The 17,715-nt window shown below is 39.2% G+C and overlaps 1 protein-coding gene across 2 annotated transcripts in view; it reads right to left on the reverse strand.

The window, feature by feature from the left end:
• Window positions 1-394: 394 nt before the first annotated feature.
• The window catches only part of LOC143122816 (NACHT, LRR and PYD domains-containing protein 12-like), a 48,618-nt gene continuing 31,297 nt past the window's right edge, over window positions 395-17,715 (reverse strand). For both annotated transcript variants that reach the window (XM_076283719.1, XM_076283727.1), the window contains 11 exons: window positions 15,439-15,612; window positions 14,679-14,849; window positions 10,438-10,608; window positions 9,274-9,447; window positions 8,779-8,949; window positions 7,685-7,855; window positions 6,810-6,980; window positions 6,340-6,513; window positions 5,758-5,928; window positions 2,032-2,205; window positions 395-1,079 (listed from right to left, as the gene is read on the reverse strand). In XM_076283719.1, coding sequence (XP_076139834.1) covers window positions 1,076-1,079; window positions 2,032-2,205; window positions 5,758-5,928; window positions 6,340-6,513; window positions 6,810-6,980; window positions 7,685-7,855; window positions 8,779-8,949; window positions 9,274-9,447; window positions 10,438-10,608; window positions 14,679-14,849; window positions 15,439-15,612 — 1,726 coding nt within the window. In that variant the 3' untranslated portion in view covers window positions 395-1,075. The remainder of the gene's footprint in view (window positions 1,080-2,031; window positions 2,206-5,757; window positions 5,929-6,339; window positions 6,514-6,809; window positions 6,981-7,684; window positions 7,856-8,778; window positions 8,950-9,273; window positions 9,448-10,437; window positions 10,609-14,678; window positions 14,850-15,438; window positions 15,613-17,715) is intronic.

A 17,715-nucleotide genomic window follows, 5' to 3' on the forward strand; every position in this document is an offset into this window, starting at 1 on the left:
TAACTTAAAATGCGTATACATGTAGCACATTTCACAAACCCATAGTCACTTTACAATGCACTCAAAACACACTGAAAACAAAGGCAAAGAAAACACATCAAACAAAAGGTCCATCCATTTGTAACTGAAACCCAATCTTATGTATCTCAACAATATGAAGGAAATAATAGACCATATTAATTTATTTGTCTCTGCCATTGTTGATGCATGTAACTTGCCACTTTTCATCAGTTTTTGATGCACTGGGTGCACCATGGTAACACCAACCATGGTGTATGGGTATTTTACCCCGACCCCCCCCCCCCCACTCCAGCATAAAAGATGACTCATTTTTAATTTTAAAAAATAAAAGTGGAGACCTTATTTTACATATTCAATTTATTTATTCATTATATTTATTTTATGTATTCTGAATGGCCAGCAGTTCCATGTTGGTCCCTTTTGTAGTTGTATTACTGTGTGATACTGTACATCTGACAGAACAACATTACAGAATATAACAACATTCAACATTTCCTCCTGGTACAACCAACTCACCATCAAACATAAAACAAGACCAAGACTTTCCCGCATAATCAATTATTCTGGAAAAATAATTGCCCCCCCCCCCCAACCCAAAATGAACTGTACAGTCCCTCAGTGATCAGGAAATCACAGAGGACCCTTTGCACCCCCTCCACCACTCCTTCCAGTTACTATTGTCAGGCAGAGGGTATAACTTACCACTAGCCCGGAAAAACATTTACAAGAAATCCTTCATCCCCTCTGCAATAGCCATTCTTAACACCAAATGAACACTTCACAGCCCCCATCTTGTATGAATGTCTTTTAAATGAATGATTTCTGTAATGTTTTGGAACAGACAATAAAGTCTATGTATGTATGTATCTATCTATCTATCTATCTATCTATCTATCTATCTATTCTAGCTATACTTTATTTTGAATCACTAACACATAAGGTGAACTGATTAATGAGAGGCTGTTGACAATACATTCTAGTGTTGCAGATGTGTGCAGATGTTCTCTGGGACTGGAGAGAGTTCACCAAAAGTCCGGCTTGTTTTCCAATGCAGTCATCTGCAGAGAAGTGAGAGAAAATCCTGATCAACACAACATAACTGGTGGGTATTTGAAATATAAAGCACATTTATGTCCAACATAATTCCAGAAAATCTGACTTAGTTGAACTTATTTAGCAGAGGGTATACTTCAGATATCACCTTAACAGGGGGGTTAGACCGAGCGTGTAACTGAAGCGTTCAGTTCACAATGTGCAGCACTTAGATTCCACTATAATCAATAAAAGTAGATACGCCAGACGTGATAGCGGTGCATACGTTCTAAAACTGTTCTTACCTCAGTTACGCGTCTGGTGTAGCCTCCCTGTTAGTTACAGCCCACACTTACAAAATGCCCACATACAATTTGAACATCATAATTGCTGATATAGTAACTGATATAGTTGAAAAACTGAATCACTTCAACGGATGTAGGTTAAACAAAGCAAACAAAGCTACAGTGCAAGGACAGCACAGCTGGGTGCAAGGAAATGTTGTAATGACTCCTTAAAAACTACTCCAAATCTGCCCTTAGTTCAGCAAACAGCTCCAAAAATAAATTAAACATGTCTGAATTATGTGAATGGAAAAGGCGCTTTCTCTGTGAATTATGCTTTAATTATGCCTACATCTGGAAGTGATTTTGGAGACATTGGTATTTTATTCACAAACGGAATTTTCCTCATTGAATCTGTTTGGACCTGTATGGATTTGCTACAACGCAGAGAGGTGTTCTGCCATATGGTCATTTCCCGATCCCACCCCATCTCTTTCTCTACCCCCTTTTATTTTGTCATTCTTGTGGATTTTAAGTGATGAATTGCCAGAATACCAACAGACAAATAAAATGTGCTACCAGGGACACACTGGTCCACTGCCACATAGAGCATCATGACTCCGAACTACTGATTGCTCTCTAGCATCCTGATCCTGGATACTGTATTCTCATTTTGTTTACATACTGTACATACATGAGTATCTTCGGTGCACAGCGACGATCCTTCAGTGTAGCAGAAAACTGATTCAGTACTGATCTTCCAAGATGGTTTTGGCACAGATCCAGTTGTTTCAGGTGGGAGCGATTTGACTTCAGAGCCGAAGCCAGAAATCCACAACTCTTATCTGAGATTTCACTTCCACGCAGACTGAAAGGGAAACAAAGAGTTACCATGGATGATAATTAAGAATGTAAAAACAGCAGACAGCTTTGATTCACTCCAAAGGTCCTTTGAAAAAAAGAGATGCAGATCTATCTACTTAAATAAAGAGAAAAATGCAAAGCTATGTGAACAAATGCCTGATTACAATTTGCTGCATTCAAGAGTCATTACATTCAAATACAATTCAGCAGTCTTTCAGCTAGATGGCCACTAGCAGTCAAATGTCTTTCTATTTCTCATATAGTTCGGTCAGGATTGTGTATTGCAAAAAATGGAACTTGTTTAGGGTTATGGGATGAGAGAGAGATTATGAAGCAAATAAATTAGTAATAAAAACATACTCTTATGTGCCAATAAGCAGTGTGTATTATATTTTACGTAAGGGATAACGTATTGTCTGCCATAATAACGTAAACAGAACTCCGATGTGCAGCGGAGGCATTATCCCGCTTATTACATGGCTATTTGCCAAAACAGGCCTTTTAAAATTATTTTTTTTTACTGTTTTGTGGCTTCCGCTGAGAAAACAAATAGGTCTTACTTGCTAACTTTCACTTTCAATGAAAATCCATTGCAATAAGTGAATGCAAATTGATATGAAAGACATGAATCAAAAGCACAAAACCCGTTGCCATTGACAGCGGTCATTATATACTTAGTAGAGGTAATTATACAGTTTTAACAGACCTCCTAACGCTGGGAAGGCCCATTTATGTGAATGGAACTTTCTGTAGCACTCTGATGGCAAGAGAGACATTTTCTGTTTTTAAAGGAGAATGCCGGCAATTTTCCACATAGATCTCTGTTTCTTGGGGCCACTGAGTACTGTCGGTACAAAAAAAACCCTAAACAATCAGCTGTACCTAGCTCAAGTTGCTGCAGCCAACAGCTAGAACTGTAAGGCAGCTACAGTACTACACTCTGGGGGCATGTTCAGAACCTTGACATTTCAGCACTATGAAATTATGCAGTAGTGGTCACCTGTGTTGTTCAGCTAGTTAATCTAAGATAAACTATAGCTATCTTGGCCATCTATACATGCAGAATAGTCTGGGACACAGCAAATCAATACTGGGGCCCGTGCCCCAGTAAAAAGGGTCTAGTGACGCCTTGGCCCCAATGAGCGACTCCAATGAGCGACGATTGTTTGAACTGTAGCCTATTTATTTATTTTGAATGGTGTTAGGGACCCTTTATGATTATGTGTTATCACCAAAATATACTGTGAGTGACTGTCAACAGCAATTGTAGTATAACAGGTGTTTTCTAATAGTCTAGCAGTTTAATTTGTTCTAATCATATTGGCTTATTATTTGCATTACTTTATTGATAGTTTATTTTATAATTGAAGTAGTTACCAATTTATCTCGCAAAGTGTAAAGTTGTGTGATGACACAGAAGGTTGTAGTTTGGTGAGCTAACTATTTTTATAGGCTGTAGTTATGTCCCTTGAATAGAATATCCCCGTAGGCAACAGTTAGCACATCAGCATGTCTGTCTCATCCTTTGAGCTATGACTTTATAATAAATTAATCAACAAGCTTCACTGGTCTTCTCGCGGAATTCACTAATTCCGATTATTGACAGCATTATTTTTGCTAGACTAGCTTGTTTGTTGTTGTCAAGCTACAGTAATGTCTGGGCTAGCCTATCTGGTCCATTGCAAGAGGCATCAAGATATATTCATAGTTTATAATCAATTCATATTCCTATATTCATGGTTTGATATCAAAGCAGTGTCAAACAATGCTGAGACTTAGGTCACTCTGTGTGTTTACCTGTCACCAATGAGTGGCAATACCTGTTCCATATGGTCTCACCTGCAAGCAGATTCCTTCAAATGCGCCGTTGACTATCAAAATACTGATGCGCTGTTTGAAGTTGCGCTGCTGCTGTTAAATGGAATGACAGATGTCATTCTCATTGGTTTAACCCTTAGAACCCTAGACTGTTTTAAGGGCATTTCCACTACCTTTAGTTAGAAGGATTTATCCTGGTCATTGTAAGTGCCATACACACATGCTATATATAGTTTTTTTCAGCAGAGTCTAGGCTACCCAAATCTGCCACAATTTCATGTATTAATACTTGCATTGATTTAATTTTGAAATGTTTAATTTTGAAATTAACATAAGAAAAATATTTTTTTTTATTTAGTGATGAAAAATGACCTTTCTGCGCTCCATATCTGTGACACGAACTGATCTGACCTGACTTGACCCGAGTTTGCGTGTTAGCCTGTGTGTGCCTATGGTGTATGCACTCATAATGATTCTCTACAACAACTTTTTACTGCATTGCCATGAACAAAGTAAGGTGTTTATTTGTTGAACAAATTGGGATGCAATGTGAGCCTTGAATTGGATGCCATGGAGGATTTTGCTAGGATCTCAAAACCGGATTATGAACTATGCTTTGCCATAGAGAAACACATGATAGCGTTGAATTATAAACAGACAAAAACGTGGGGTAAGTCCAGCTATATGAAGTTATTATTTTGCTGTCACTTCGTCTGTGTTATAGCCCAGATGGTATCAAATGATAGCTCTGTGTCTCCTCTTTCATCTGACATGCGTGGCATATCTATCCGATCACGGGTCCGCGAGTAATTCAAACGAGAGTTATGGGTGTGCAGCGTTGGTTTGTGTACATGACGTTATTATTTTGCAGTCACTTTGTCTGTTTTTATAAGCCAGAAGGATCGATATACATGGTACCAAAAGATATCCCTGTGTCTCCTCTTTCATCTGATATGCGTGCCATATCTATGCGATCACGGGTTCGCAAGTAATTCAAATCAGAGTAATGGGTGTGCAGGTGAATGCAGAGAAATATAGACTGTAAATATGATGCAATTTTATTTAATTTCATGCTTTTTTTATTTTCATAGTTGATCGTACAGACAAGTGCGTAGTCTCGTTGGAAAGCCCCACTTCTGCTCTGTCATGCAATAAAGGTTTCATCTCGCTGCGATGAACAGTTCCGGAGCAATGCAACAGAGAAGAAAGGGTGTGTTTTTTGACACACTTTGCGTCAATCGGGTTCTAAGGGTTAAATTATGTTACGCCCAAAACACACCCATGACTGATTAAGAAACATAGGAACACCTTGTTGCACCATCCGCCTGACGTTTGATAACAAAACCACTCCCAATATGGACTGGACAACCCACTCAATTTAATTAAGCTTTTCGCTAGTGACCATGCATTTTAGAGCTAAAATAGGGCCCTACAAGTCAGACTACATGAGCACACCTGTGGTGAATCTGTGCACACAATTACTTATTTGTTTAGGGGTGCTGAGATTAAATTTAGGGGTGCTTGAGCATACCCTAAAATACCCTAAAATTGCCTATGTTTGTCAATAAAGCCTTCTTTGACTTAAGAGTCCCTAATTGAGGACATCACCTGGTGTGAGGTTTGACTGTGTGGTGCACTATTCTGCTGTGAAGAGTCTGACTGCACAAACAGGCTCCCTGGAGATCTCATCAAAGGGATAGTGTACCAGATATCTAATGGACGAAGTTACAGCACTTACCTCAGGATCTGCAGTTTACAGTTGGGGCTACGCAGACCCTCAGAGAGAAGCTCAACTCCTTTATCTCCAATGCCAGTGTAACTCAGGTCCACCTCTATCAGGGAGTTTGGTGACTGTAGAACTGTGCCCAGACTCTTGCAGGACACATAACTGAGTTCACAACCAGCAAGTCTGCAACACAAATTACTGTATTATTTTGCACATGAATAAACACATACACAGACCACTAGATAACAGATCTCTCTATAAAGTGACCATGTAATTTGCTAAATGGTTCTTAAGTGAAATGGACACATGAGTTTTTTGCAGTAGGTGGGAAAATAAAAATGTTTACTTACTGATATACCTGCTTACCATATACAGTAGGTTTACATTGCACAGCCGTTTCAGAGCTTTAAGTCAATACTGGACCCATTTAGATTGTATTTGTACGTATAAAATATTATGTGTGGAGAACATACGACCTACCTCAAGAAATACTCTGTTATATACCCTTGTGAATGTGAATACTGTCTGAGAAGAAAAATGTAGGTGTAAAACCAGGACTTCAACTAGATATTTTGGTTTCTTAAGAGTACATACTTAAGTGTTTCAATTTTGCGTTGAGGGTCTTCCAGTGTAGCAGATAACAGCTTATGTGCTGATTCTCCAGGATGATTCTTGCTCAAATCCAGCTCTTTCACACAGGAGGGGTTTAACATCAGAGTGAGAGCCAGACAAACATAACCTTCATCTGAGATTCCACAATTACTGAGCCTGAGAGAGAGAGAGAAAGAGAGAGAGAGAGAGAGAGAAACAGACACACATATAGAGGGAGGGAGAGAGAGAGAGAAAGAAAGAGAGAGAGAGAGAGAGAGAGAGATGAGATGTGGCATAATGTAGTGTAAAACAGGCCTGATACAAATCAACAGTGTTGTGTTGAATTGTGCCAGGATTACCATGTCTGAGAGAGATGGCAATCAATAAATAAGAATAATATTTTTTGTATGCACTATTCCACTGTGAAGAGTCTGACTGCACAGGCTTTCTGGAGGCGTCATCAAAGCACTTACCTCAGAATCTGCAGCTTGCAGTTCGGATTACGCAGACCCTCAGAGAGAAGATCAACTCCGTCATTTCTAAAATCATTTTTACTTATGTCCAGCTCTATCAGGGAGTTTGGTGACTGTAGAACTGAGGTCAGCCTCTTACAGGAAACAGAACTGAGTTCAGAACCAGCTAGTCTGCAAGAGAAATTACTGTTTTAGAACAGAGAGTTTTGCACACAAATAAACACATTCACCAATCAATGGAAAGCTCAATAAAATAGTTCTAAAGCTGCCATTTCCTTGACTAAATTGTTCCTGGACAAATCAGAGATAATCTTAAGACTGTAAATTAAAATATGCTTTCAAATTCAATTTGTCTACGCAGTCCTGAAACATGTTCAGACATTATACTCAAATTGTTGGGAGAAACAACTGATGTCTTATTTACAGTGGCTTTACAGTACGTTTCCACACAGTGAAATTTCGCTTCGCTCATATTAAGGTTGAATGGGGGCGAAATTAGCCCTGATTGGACGAAAATAAATCAAATTGCTGAGGCAAGTGAAACAAAGTTGGTTCTCATTTATGATTTATAAACGCGAGAACCAATCAATTATGTGTGTTTGGTGCGTGAGTCTAGCCAAGACTGTGGAGGTGGCCACAGCTGTATTACTATATAATTTCATTGCATATCACTGCTTGTGTTTATCACTATAAAGACCTTCTATAACTTAAGACTCCAGGATTCAGGACATCACCTGATGTGAGGTTTAACTGTGTGGTGCACTATTCTGCTGTGAAGAGTCTGACTGCACAAACAGGCTCCCTGGAGATCTCATCAAAGGGATAGTGTACCAGAAATCTAATGGACGAAGTTATTGTCTGGGCACTTAGCATACCTCAAAATCTGCAGTTTGCAGTTGTGATTATTCAAACCCTTACAGAGAAGAACAACTCCATAATCTTGAAAGCCATTTTTACTCAGGTCCAGCTCTATCAGGGAGTTTGGTGTCTGCAGAACTGAGGTCAGAATCTTACAGGAAACAGAACTGAGATTACATCCAGCAAGTCTGCAAGAGAAATTACGGTTTTAGAACAGAGTTTTGCACATGAATTAACACATACATATATCACTGGGAAATCTCAATAAAACAGCAATCAAAAGCTGCAAAGCCATTGGCTAAATTGTTGGAGGTCAAATATGAGAATCTTAAGACTGTAAATGAAAATATGTTTTCTAATTCAGTTTATCTATGCAATCCCTGTGAAACATTTTCAGCCAATATACTCAATGGCAATGCCAATGAAACTGTTGGGGGAAAAACAACTCATATCTGGCTTTCACTTTCTGGTCTGTTACCTGTTCACACAAATATGGCATGCACAAAACTACTAGAAACTAGATCAGGACATGTAGGCTACAGAGATAAGTAGAGGGATGACATTAGATTTGCATTTACCATACCTTAGCCACAGGGAAGTAGTGTTAAAATAAGAGGTGGGTAAACTATTAATTATGTGAAGTGGGCTGTGCCATGTGATATCAGAGTTTTAAAAAAAGGCATTCAGAACATGTTTGATGATGGTGGAGGCTATTTTCCCAATGTTTATAATGATACCAGTGGTATTAAATGGTTCTTAGAGTGTACATATTCTGAATGTGGATAATACAGTGTGATTTGTGAATGTTAAAAGTTGCAATTGGTGAATAAAACATTTTGAGAAGAGGATACACTCTAATAAGGTGGATAAACTATATTTCTGAAATTTCTGGGGCTGCCTCATAGAATATGTCTGACAAGAAGCTGCAAATGGCGCTAGCTTTGTTAGGCCTTGGTGTTTTGGTTATGGAAGAAAGAAAGACGCAGAGAGAAAACAAAATAAGGAGAAACTGTATGTTCACTACTTGTGCAAATGAGAAAATGTGATGAACAACCGTTATGCTGCAATGGCTCTCATCAGTAATAACAATAAGGAATAGTCTAACACCAACCTTAATGTCTTCAGTTTGCAATGGGGACTACACAGTCCCTTAGAAAGAAGCTGAATTCCAGAATTTCCCAGGTCATTGGTACTTAGGTCCAACTCGACCAGGGAGTTTGGTGACCGTAGAATCGAAGCCACAATACCACAGGTATTCTCTGTAACTCTACAGTCAGCCAGTCTGCAATACAATGAGATGTGAAGTATACTGGACAAACATGTAAATGCAACACTTGTTTTTCTTCATATAAATTGTATTTAAAATATAAGATGTGTGCAAACTTTAAATCTGTGTTAGTGGGCACTTCACCTTTCCCAAGATAATACAGCACCTGACAGGTGTGGTATATCAAATTGTGCTGATTAAAACCATGATTATTGTAAATATGTGCCTTGAACTGGCAACAATAAAAGGCAAATCTTAAAGGAGAAATTCAGCGAGTTTTCACAGATCTGTTTTTTGAGGTCATTGAGTTAAAGTCGGTACAAAAAAAGCAGAACATACCGCATTGCTTGAACTTTATGGTGAGGATCCTCCAATGTTGCAGATAACAGCTTCTGTGCTGATTCTCCAGGACTATTGTTGCTCACATCCAGCTCTTTCACACAGGACGGGTTTAACATCAGAGTGAGAGCCAGACAAACATAACCTTCATCTGTGATTTGACAACTAGAGAGCCTGAAAGAAAGAGAGAGAGAAACATATATATTATTTATATATATATATATATATATATATAGAGGTCATCCTAACTGGTTAAATGTAACCAGTTGTAATGTCCATGGGCAATGTTGAATGTTGGTGTGAACAACACACAGCAATAGCAGACCAACCCAGTAGCATTGCTGGCCATCTGAAGAGCTCTCCATCTGTCATGTATGTGCAGACTTTCAATATGGTTACTTCAAAGAGGAGTAACCGTATTGTCTGAATAAGAGGCTGGAAGACAATCTATTTATGTTGGATCGGGACTATGTCTGAACAAATGACCTACTAAAAGTAAAAAATAACAATAACGTTCTTAGAGGAGTAACTGTATTGTCTGAATAAGAGGCTGGAAGACAATCTATTTTTGTTGGATCGGGATTATGTCTGAACAAATGACCTACTAAAAGTAAAAAATAACAATAACGTTCTTAATTTTCTGCGTGCGGATACCTGATGAGTTACCATGCTTACGTCCCATCACCAAACTGACCTTTAGGCTACACAGTACAGACCAGTGCCCAACAGGAAACTGATTCAAATTGACTTTACTTCTCTCCAATCAAGTCCTAAAGAAGTAACTCTGTCCACTTTTTTTACAGTGTATGTTCAACACACCAGCCTGACACTACTACCAACAGCCCTGAGCCCTGATACAAAGAGTTGGATATCCAAAATATAAACATAGAAACGTTTGTGTACCATTCTTGCTCAGTGATTGCATGCCCATTCTTTGTAAAAGACTAGAGCTACTTCTCCAGAATATGTCTCATAAGAAGCTGCAAATGGTGCGTTCTCAGCCATTGGTGTTTTGGTTATGGAAGACAGAAAGACGCAGAAAGAGAAAATGAGGAGAAACTTTATGTTCACTGGTACTTTTGCAAATGGGGAAATATGATAAACAACTGTTATGCTGCCATGGTCCTTATCAGTAATAACAATGAAGAATATTCTAACACCAACCTTAAAGTCTTCAGTTTGCAATGGGGACTAGACAGTCCCTTAGAGAGAAGCTGAACTCCAGAGTCTCCAAGGTCATTGTCACTTAGGTCCAACTCTACCAGGGAGTTTTGTGAATGCAGAATGGAAGCCACAGTCTCACAGGTTTTCTCTGTAACTGTACAGCCAGCCAGTCTGCAATATAATGTCATATGTATGCTGAATGAAAATGTAAATGCAACACATTTTTCCTCACAATTTTCATAGATTGCCGTAAAGATATTCGATTTGTACTATGCACACAAAAGGCTTATTTCTCCAAGATTTTGTAGGGTACACAAACTTCAAATTTGTGTTAGTGGGTTAGCTCAGGTACAGCCTATGACCTTTCACTGTTAACACCCCATATTATACATTATATATAGCCTGCCCATAAACCTGTACAATATACTATTTAAACACAGGTTTTTCAGATGACATGTCTACAGAGATAAATATATATATATATATATATATATATATATATATATATATATATATATATATATATATAGAATGTCTGTCTATACTCAACATGTATACTCTATTTATCTCTGTAGACATGTCATCTGAAAAACCTGTGTTTATCCAACTATTCACTGTACATTATTAATCTCTATTGTCTACACCAGGGGTTCCCAACCTTTTTTGGCAGGTGACCCTATTTTGATGTCACAAAATGTTGGCGATCCCAATCATTCACACTCTCTGTTGTAACACCCAGTCGAGAGTGGTACTTTGATTTTCCCCAAATGTCCTAGCAAGCTAATTTGTTTGGCTACCTTTGTGTGTGTGGTTGTTTTGCTACTTTGTTTGGAACATTGATCAAGCATGATTTATGTAGACAGATTTTAATGAAGGACCTGATTACGTGTTTTTTTTATTTTATATTTTTTATTTAATGTATGTATATTTTCATGTAATGTACTGGTCAATCCAGTATCTCAGCCGACCCCATTTGAATTTCAGGAGACCCCACATGGGGTCCCGACCCCAAGGTTGGGAAACAATGGTCTACACAACCATACTCTACCTGCACTTCTTTGAACTTAAGGTTGGATGTCAACTGCATTTCATTGGCTCTGCACCTGTACTCTGCTAAATGACAATAAAGTTGAATTTTATCTAATCTAATCTAATCTATTCTCAAATGGACTGATATTAAGCTGATGATACAAAAGTCAGGATTTCCCACTGCACCAAGAGGAAGAAGTCGCTACCGGAACATGAAGCCAGGCAATTTGCAATTTTGCCAGGCAAAGAGAGAGGCCACTTTGGCAAAGTATTGTAACAAGCACTTCTCATGGACAACATAAGTATGTGATATTCCATATTGTTACATAGCTTGTTGCACTGTACTTCATTATGTAGATACACCGGAACAAGGACCCGTGTTGCCGACAGCAGTTGCCAGAAGGCAGGCATTCCAGGGTTCCTGGGCAGATCCAGACAGCCAAGTGTGTAAAGCCAGATCTCCAAGTAGTCTGGCTGGATCTAGAAAATGCATATGGCTCAGTTCCCCACCAGCTAATCAGCTTTGCCCTTGAGTTCTTCCATATACCAACCTGCATCCAGAACCTGGTATCAAGCTACTTTGGCAGCTATACAACACAGGAAGCCACGACTGACTGGTACCAGCTGGAAAAGCACATTGCAAAGGGATGCTCAATTTCTCCCATCCTTTTCACAGCAGATTTAGAAATTATCCTGATGGGCGGGAGACAGAAGGTCGAAGAGTAAGAACATGGTCTAGCCAATGACCTTGCAGAGTTACATGGATGAGGTAACAACCCTCCTCCAAACAGCAGCCTGCACCACCCGGCTCCTCAAAAGGCTTGAAGTACTCTTCACATGGGCCAGGATGAGAATTAAACCTTCTAAGTCTCACAGTCTCTCCATTCGGAAAGGTGTCAGGAACAACCTCATCTCTTTCATGGTAAATGGAGATAGGATACTGTTACTGGCAGAGCAACCTAGCCGAAGTCTGGGGAAGCTGAACATCGCTGAGCTGTCGAACAAACATATGACCAACACAATCACAAACCAGCTTTGTGAAGGCCTGGAAAGGTCATCTCCCTGAGAAATTCAATGTTTGGTGTTACCAGTTCACCTTATACCAGCACCTGATGTGGCCTATCAAGATGTGTGAGATCTCCACCTCCACAGTGTTGAACACATACTCAAAAGCCAACAACTACATCTGCAAATGGCTGGGCCTATCCCAGAGCCTCTCCAGCACAGGCCTGTTTAAGAAGAATGCACTTCAGCTACCACTGAAGTCAATCGCCCTGGTCAGAACAGGTCACAAGTGGAGGGCGGAGCAAGCTGTTGACCAGGCCATCAACAGATTGAAACACCACAAGATTGTTGGTAGGGCTCCGGCAGGCAGAACTGGGGGGACTGTTCCCAAGATGTGGTCAGAAGGCACAAGGAAGGAGAAGAATGAGCTGGTAATATCTGAGGTGGTCAGGTCAGAAGAGGAGCAATATAAAATCAAAGCGCTCAGCCTCGGACAGTAAGGACGCTGGACTCCTGGGAGGGAGTGATCAACAGGAAGATCCCGCCAGGTTGAGCCTCCTCATTAGGTGACACTCTTCAGAGTCCCAGCAACCTGTGCATATGGTATGGCTCAGAGGAAAACTGCCCACTCTGTAATGTCCAGGACCCAAGCCTGCAGTAGATATCCAGCTGCAAAACAGCTCTGGCACAGGGTCGGTACAGGTGGAGTCATGACTGCGTCCTGTGGAAGCTGGCGGAGACACGTAAGCTGTGTGTTGAGCACACATCAACAACAACGCGTTGGAGTGGGAGGAGTGCCACAGAACAGGGAGGGAGGGATGGAGGCAGCCTTTAAGAGGAAGAAAGACCAGTACTTAGACCTGACAGCTGAGTGCAGAGAAGCAGGCTGGTCAGCTATCAGCTACCATGTAGTGTCCTTTGTAAAGGACAATTACTGCCACCAGTGATTAGAAACTAGACAGCTCTTAAAGAAATTGTCAGAAAGAAATCATTGCATCATTGGAAATCTGACAGCAGTGTTCTGTAGTGCTACTGATTTCTAAAACCTTCTATTTACATGTCATTTTCAACATCATTTGAAGCAAATTCCATGTCAGTATATATATATATATATATATATATATATATTAGGGCTGTCAAAATAACGGATTAATTTCGATTAATTAATTTGAGAAAAAATAACTGATTAAAAAAAATAGTGCAGATTAATCGATTCTGTATGACCTTTGACCCGTTCTAATCAGTAAAAATTAGACCGTAAAATGAAGGAGAGAGAAGAAAACGTGTTGCTTGGATCATTGATTGGAACATTTACTTTTAAAAAACGGCCTGATGGTGTTAAAAAAATAAATTGTTGAAAATAAAGTCCTCTGCAATGTCTGCAGCAAAGAATTTGCATATCACCGGAGTTCATCAACTCTATAGTCGCACATCAATGCAAAGAAATAAGTGTTGACACTGAGGGGAGTGTTAATTTATTTTCATTGTGTCCCCTAGGTCATATCTGTGGCCTGAAATGCCTTGTATGTAAAAAAATAATTCTTCCCGAAGCACTTTATTTTGAATTTATTTGAATTTGAAGCACATTGAATTTATTTCCTCAGCATATTAGGTCATATCAAAGATTATTATGGCAATTATTTGAACAGTGAAAATAATAATAAAATAGTTTTTGAACTACTACTTCTTGTCATTAATGCTGATTATTCAATGATTCATTTGAATTTAAATATTTAAAATACTTTCACAGCAAAAATTATATATGCGATTAATTTAGATTAATTAATCACAGAGTATGTAATTAATTAGATTATTTTTTTTAATCGATTGACAGTTCCTGGTTTATCAAATAGGTTTCTACAATTAACATTGTATTCAAAGGGTTTGTGGATCATTCTTGAAAAGCGTGGGAGTGTCTGATGAGGCAGAGCAAAGGAGATTCTGGCTTTGGTATCTTACCTGTACTTCCAACCAACTCATGAAGGACTATATGTTGTGTTTATTTTGTTCAGTATACAGTGTTCATACTGATGTTATGTTCATGTGATGAACTGGTTATGTTCATATGTTCAGAGAAAGTTCATGCTTACTCTGGAGTCTTGATTCAACTTCAACATCAGTGACTGTGATAATGTAATGTGATGTAATGAAAATAATTCCCAACATTACACCAAAAACACCAGAAAATAATAAAAAGAAACCCCAACCTTAATGTCTGCAATTTGCAGTGGGTACTAGACAGTCCCTTAGAGAGGAGCTGAACTCTAGAATCTCCCAGGTCATTGTTACCCAGGTCCAGCTCTATCAGGGAGTTTGGTGACTGTAGAACTGAAGCAACATTTCCAAATGATTCATCTGAGAGTTTACATTCAGCAAATCTGCAAGACAGTGTGAGATAAAACATACACCAACATATTACTCCTTCAGCTACACATCTTCCTGCAGTTAGAAACATCTTCCAATTATGAATACAGTGGGGGAAATAAGAATTACTTATTACTACTGGTTGGCGCTTCGGACTTGTAACCGGAGTGTTGCCGGTTAGAACCCCAACCAGTAGGAACGGCTGAAGTGCCCTTGATCAAGGCACCTAACCCCTCACTGCTCCCCGAGCGCCGCTGTTGTAGCAGGCAGCTCACTGCACCGGGATTAGTGTGTGCTTCACCTCACTGTGTGTTCACTGTGTGCTGAGTGTGTTTCACTAATTCACGGATTGGGATAAATGCAGAGACCAAATTTCCCTCACAGGATCAAAATAGTATATATATACTTATACTTATAAGTATTGAACATGCCAGTGAATACTGTACATTTCCCATGAGGTTAGTCATGTGAAATTTTTACCAGACTTTGGTATCAACACAATACAAACACACATATAAAAAAACATTCAAACATGAAAATAAATCCATGAATAAAGTTATGTGTAACAAGTAACTTTCTACTTTAACTTTACAGAGTACATACCTAAGTGCTTCAACTTTATGGTGAGGATCATTCAATGTTGCAGATAGCAGCTTCTGTGCAGATTCTCCAGGATGATTGTTGCTCACATCCAGCTCTTTCACACAGGAGGGGTTTAACATTAGAGTGAGAGCCAGACAAACATAACCATCATCTGAGATTTGACAACAAGAGAGCCTGAAAGAAAGAAAGAAAGAAAGAAAGAGAGAGAGGTCATCCTAAAGGTAGGGACACACCAAACAAACGTCAGATGGTTAGCAGTAAGGCATTACTGGTTCAATTTAACAAGTTGAATGATGGCTGTTGGCAGCACACAGCATGGTGCCAATAACGGTCCAATTATTAAGACTAAAACAAAAACAATTGAAAATATCATCTACACAGAGCGTCATACACAAGATTAACTAAATACAAAAAAATCGTACATAAAATTATGAGAAGTGTAAAAAATCAAACATAAACAAAATGCAAGACAGAGTGGCGAGACTTGCCTGCATACCCATAACCTAGCAACCAGCAGTGTTAAGGCTGCCAGTCTTGAATGTCTGTGTATAAAGTCAAATAAATTGCGACATATGCTAAGAACAAGCTAAGGCTGGCTGCTTGGAGTCCGCATCAACGGGGCCTAAGCATTTGTTAGCCTAGGCATTTGTCAGCAAAGCCTTTATATATCCATAGTACTATAATAGTATTTCTGATATGTTGCTGATTGGATCATAAACGGCCACAGCAACAAAGGGGAATGACTGACTCTTCTCTAACAACTGTGTTACATGTTATTTTCTATATTTCTGATATATTGCTGATTGGATCATAAATGGCCACAGCAATGAAGAAAAGTGAAAGTGATTGATAATGACTGACTGACTATTATTGTGTTACATGCTCCAAATGTAAAGCACTTTGAGCTGCATTCTGTGTATGAAAGGTGCTATACAAATAAATCTTATTATTATTAAAGCTTATTATGAAGGGATACAGGGGGTTATCACACTGCACGTTCTAAATGTTCTGAGTGCGCCTATCAGACGAGTTACCGTGCGTTAGTCCACTGCTTATCATCAAGTCACCAAACTGACCTTTAGATCAACTTAGTAGTGGTAGTGTAGTGGTTAAGGAACTGGGGCGCATTTCCCAAAACCATAGTTGCTAACTAAGTTAACTTTAACTAAGTTAGCAACTTTGTTGGCTGCACTGCAATTTCCCATTGCCAACCAACTAAGTTGCTAACAGGTTAGCAACTATGGTTTTGGGAAATGCACCCCTGGGCAGTAGCCCGAAAGTCACAGGTTTAATTCCCAGCTTCCACCGTTGTGCCCTAGAGCAAGGCACTTAACCCCAAGTTTCTCCGTGGACAATGTAATTCCTTGTAATATAGTTAACACATGTAAGTCACTTTGGACAACAGTGTCTCCTTAATGTAATGTCACGTAATGTAACTTAAACATACATTCCAAGCCTGTGTGATAAGCGGACACAAAGACATGGATATCCAAAACACAAACAAAGAAGCGCAAGCTTCACATTCTTGCTCAACAAAAATATATTGTAATAGGCTAAAGCTACTTCTTGAGAATATGCCTGACAAGAAGCTGCAAATGATGCTAGTGTTCTCAGCCCTTGGTCCTTTGGTTATGGCAGACAAGAAGCTGCAAATGATGCTAGTGTTCTCAGCCCTTGGTCCTTTGGTTATGGCAGACAAGAAGCTGCAAATGACGCTAGTGTTCTCAGCCCTTGGTCCTTTGGTTATGGCAGACAAGAAGCTGCAAATGACGCTAGTGTTCTCAGCCCTTGGTCCTTTGGTTATGGCAGACACAAAGATGCAAAGAGAAAGAAACCGTATGGTGCCCCCTTAGAATTATAAGGTTCTTTCTGACATTTTTGTCAAAATTGAGTTATTAACATAATCTTATTATGTGACAATTTAAGACAGTGAGATGTTCTTGTAGTTGTATGCATTTTTGGACATTATATCTGTATCCTTATACAAGAGGTTTGTTCCATAGTGTAACTATGGAATTCTAAAACTTTGAAGCACAATATCTCAGAACTACTCAGAACATAGAAGCTTATAATTCCAAGGGTATGGAGTCAGAACAACGACATAAAGATTGTGTGCCCAATATGATTTGCTCAAGTGTAGAACTGTTTTGTAACTGTGGAATTAATTTGTCTGTGTGCAAAAAAATGTGTACCTGCAGAAATATTTTGTGCACTTGTGAAAAACATTTGTCCACAGGGATTTAGTTTGAATGTGTGTGGAACAGCTTTACAGCTACA

The sequence above is a fragment of the Alosa pseudoharengus genome, unplaced genomic scaffold, assembly GCF_046254945.1.
Source record: "Alosa pseudoharengus isolate Yale_2024_CS ecotype anadromous, Long Island Sound unplaced genomic scaffold, YU_APseudo_1.1 YU_APseudo_1.1_scf_1, whole genome shotgun sequence".
NCBI classification, from domain to species: domain Eukaryota; kingdom Metazoa; phylum Chordata; class Actinopteri; order Clupeiformes; family Clupeidae; genus Alosa; species Alosa pseudoharengus.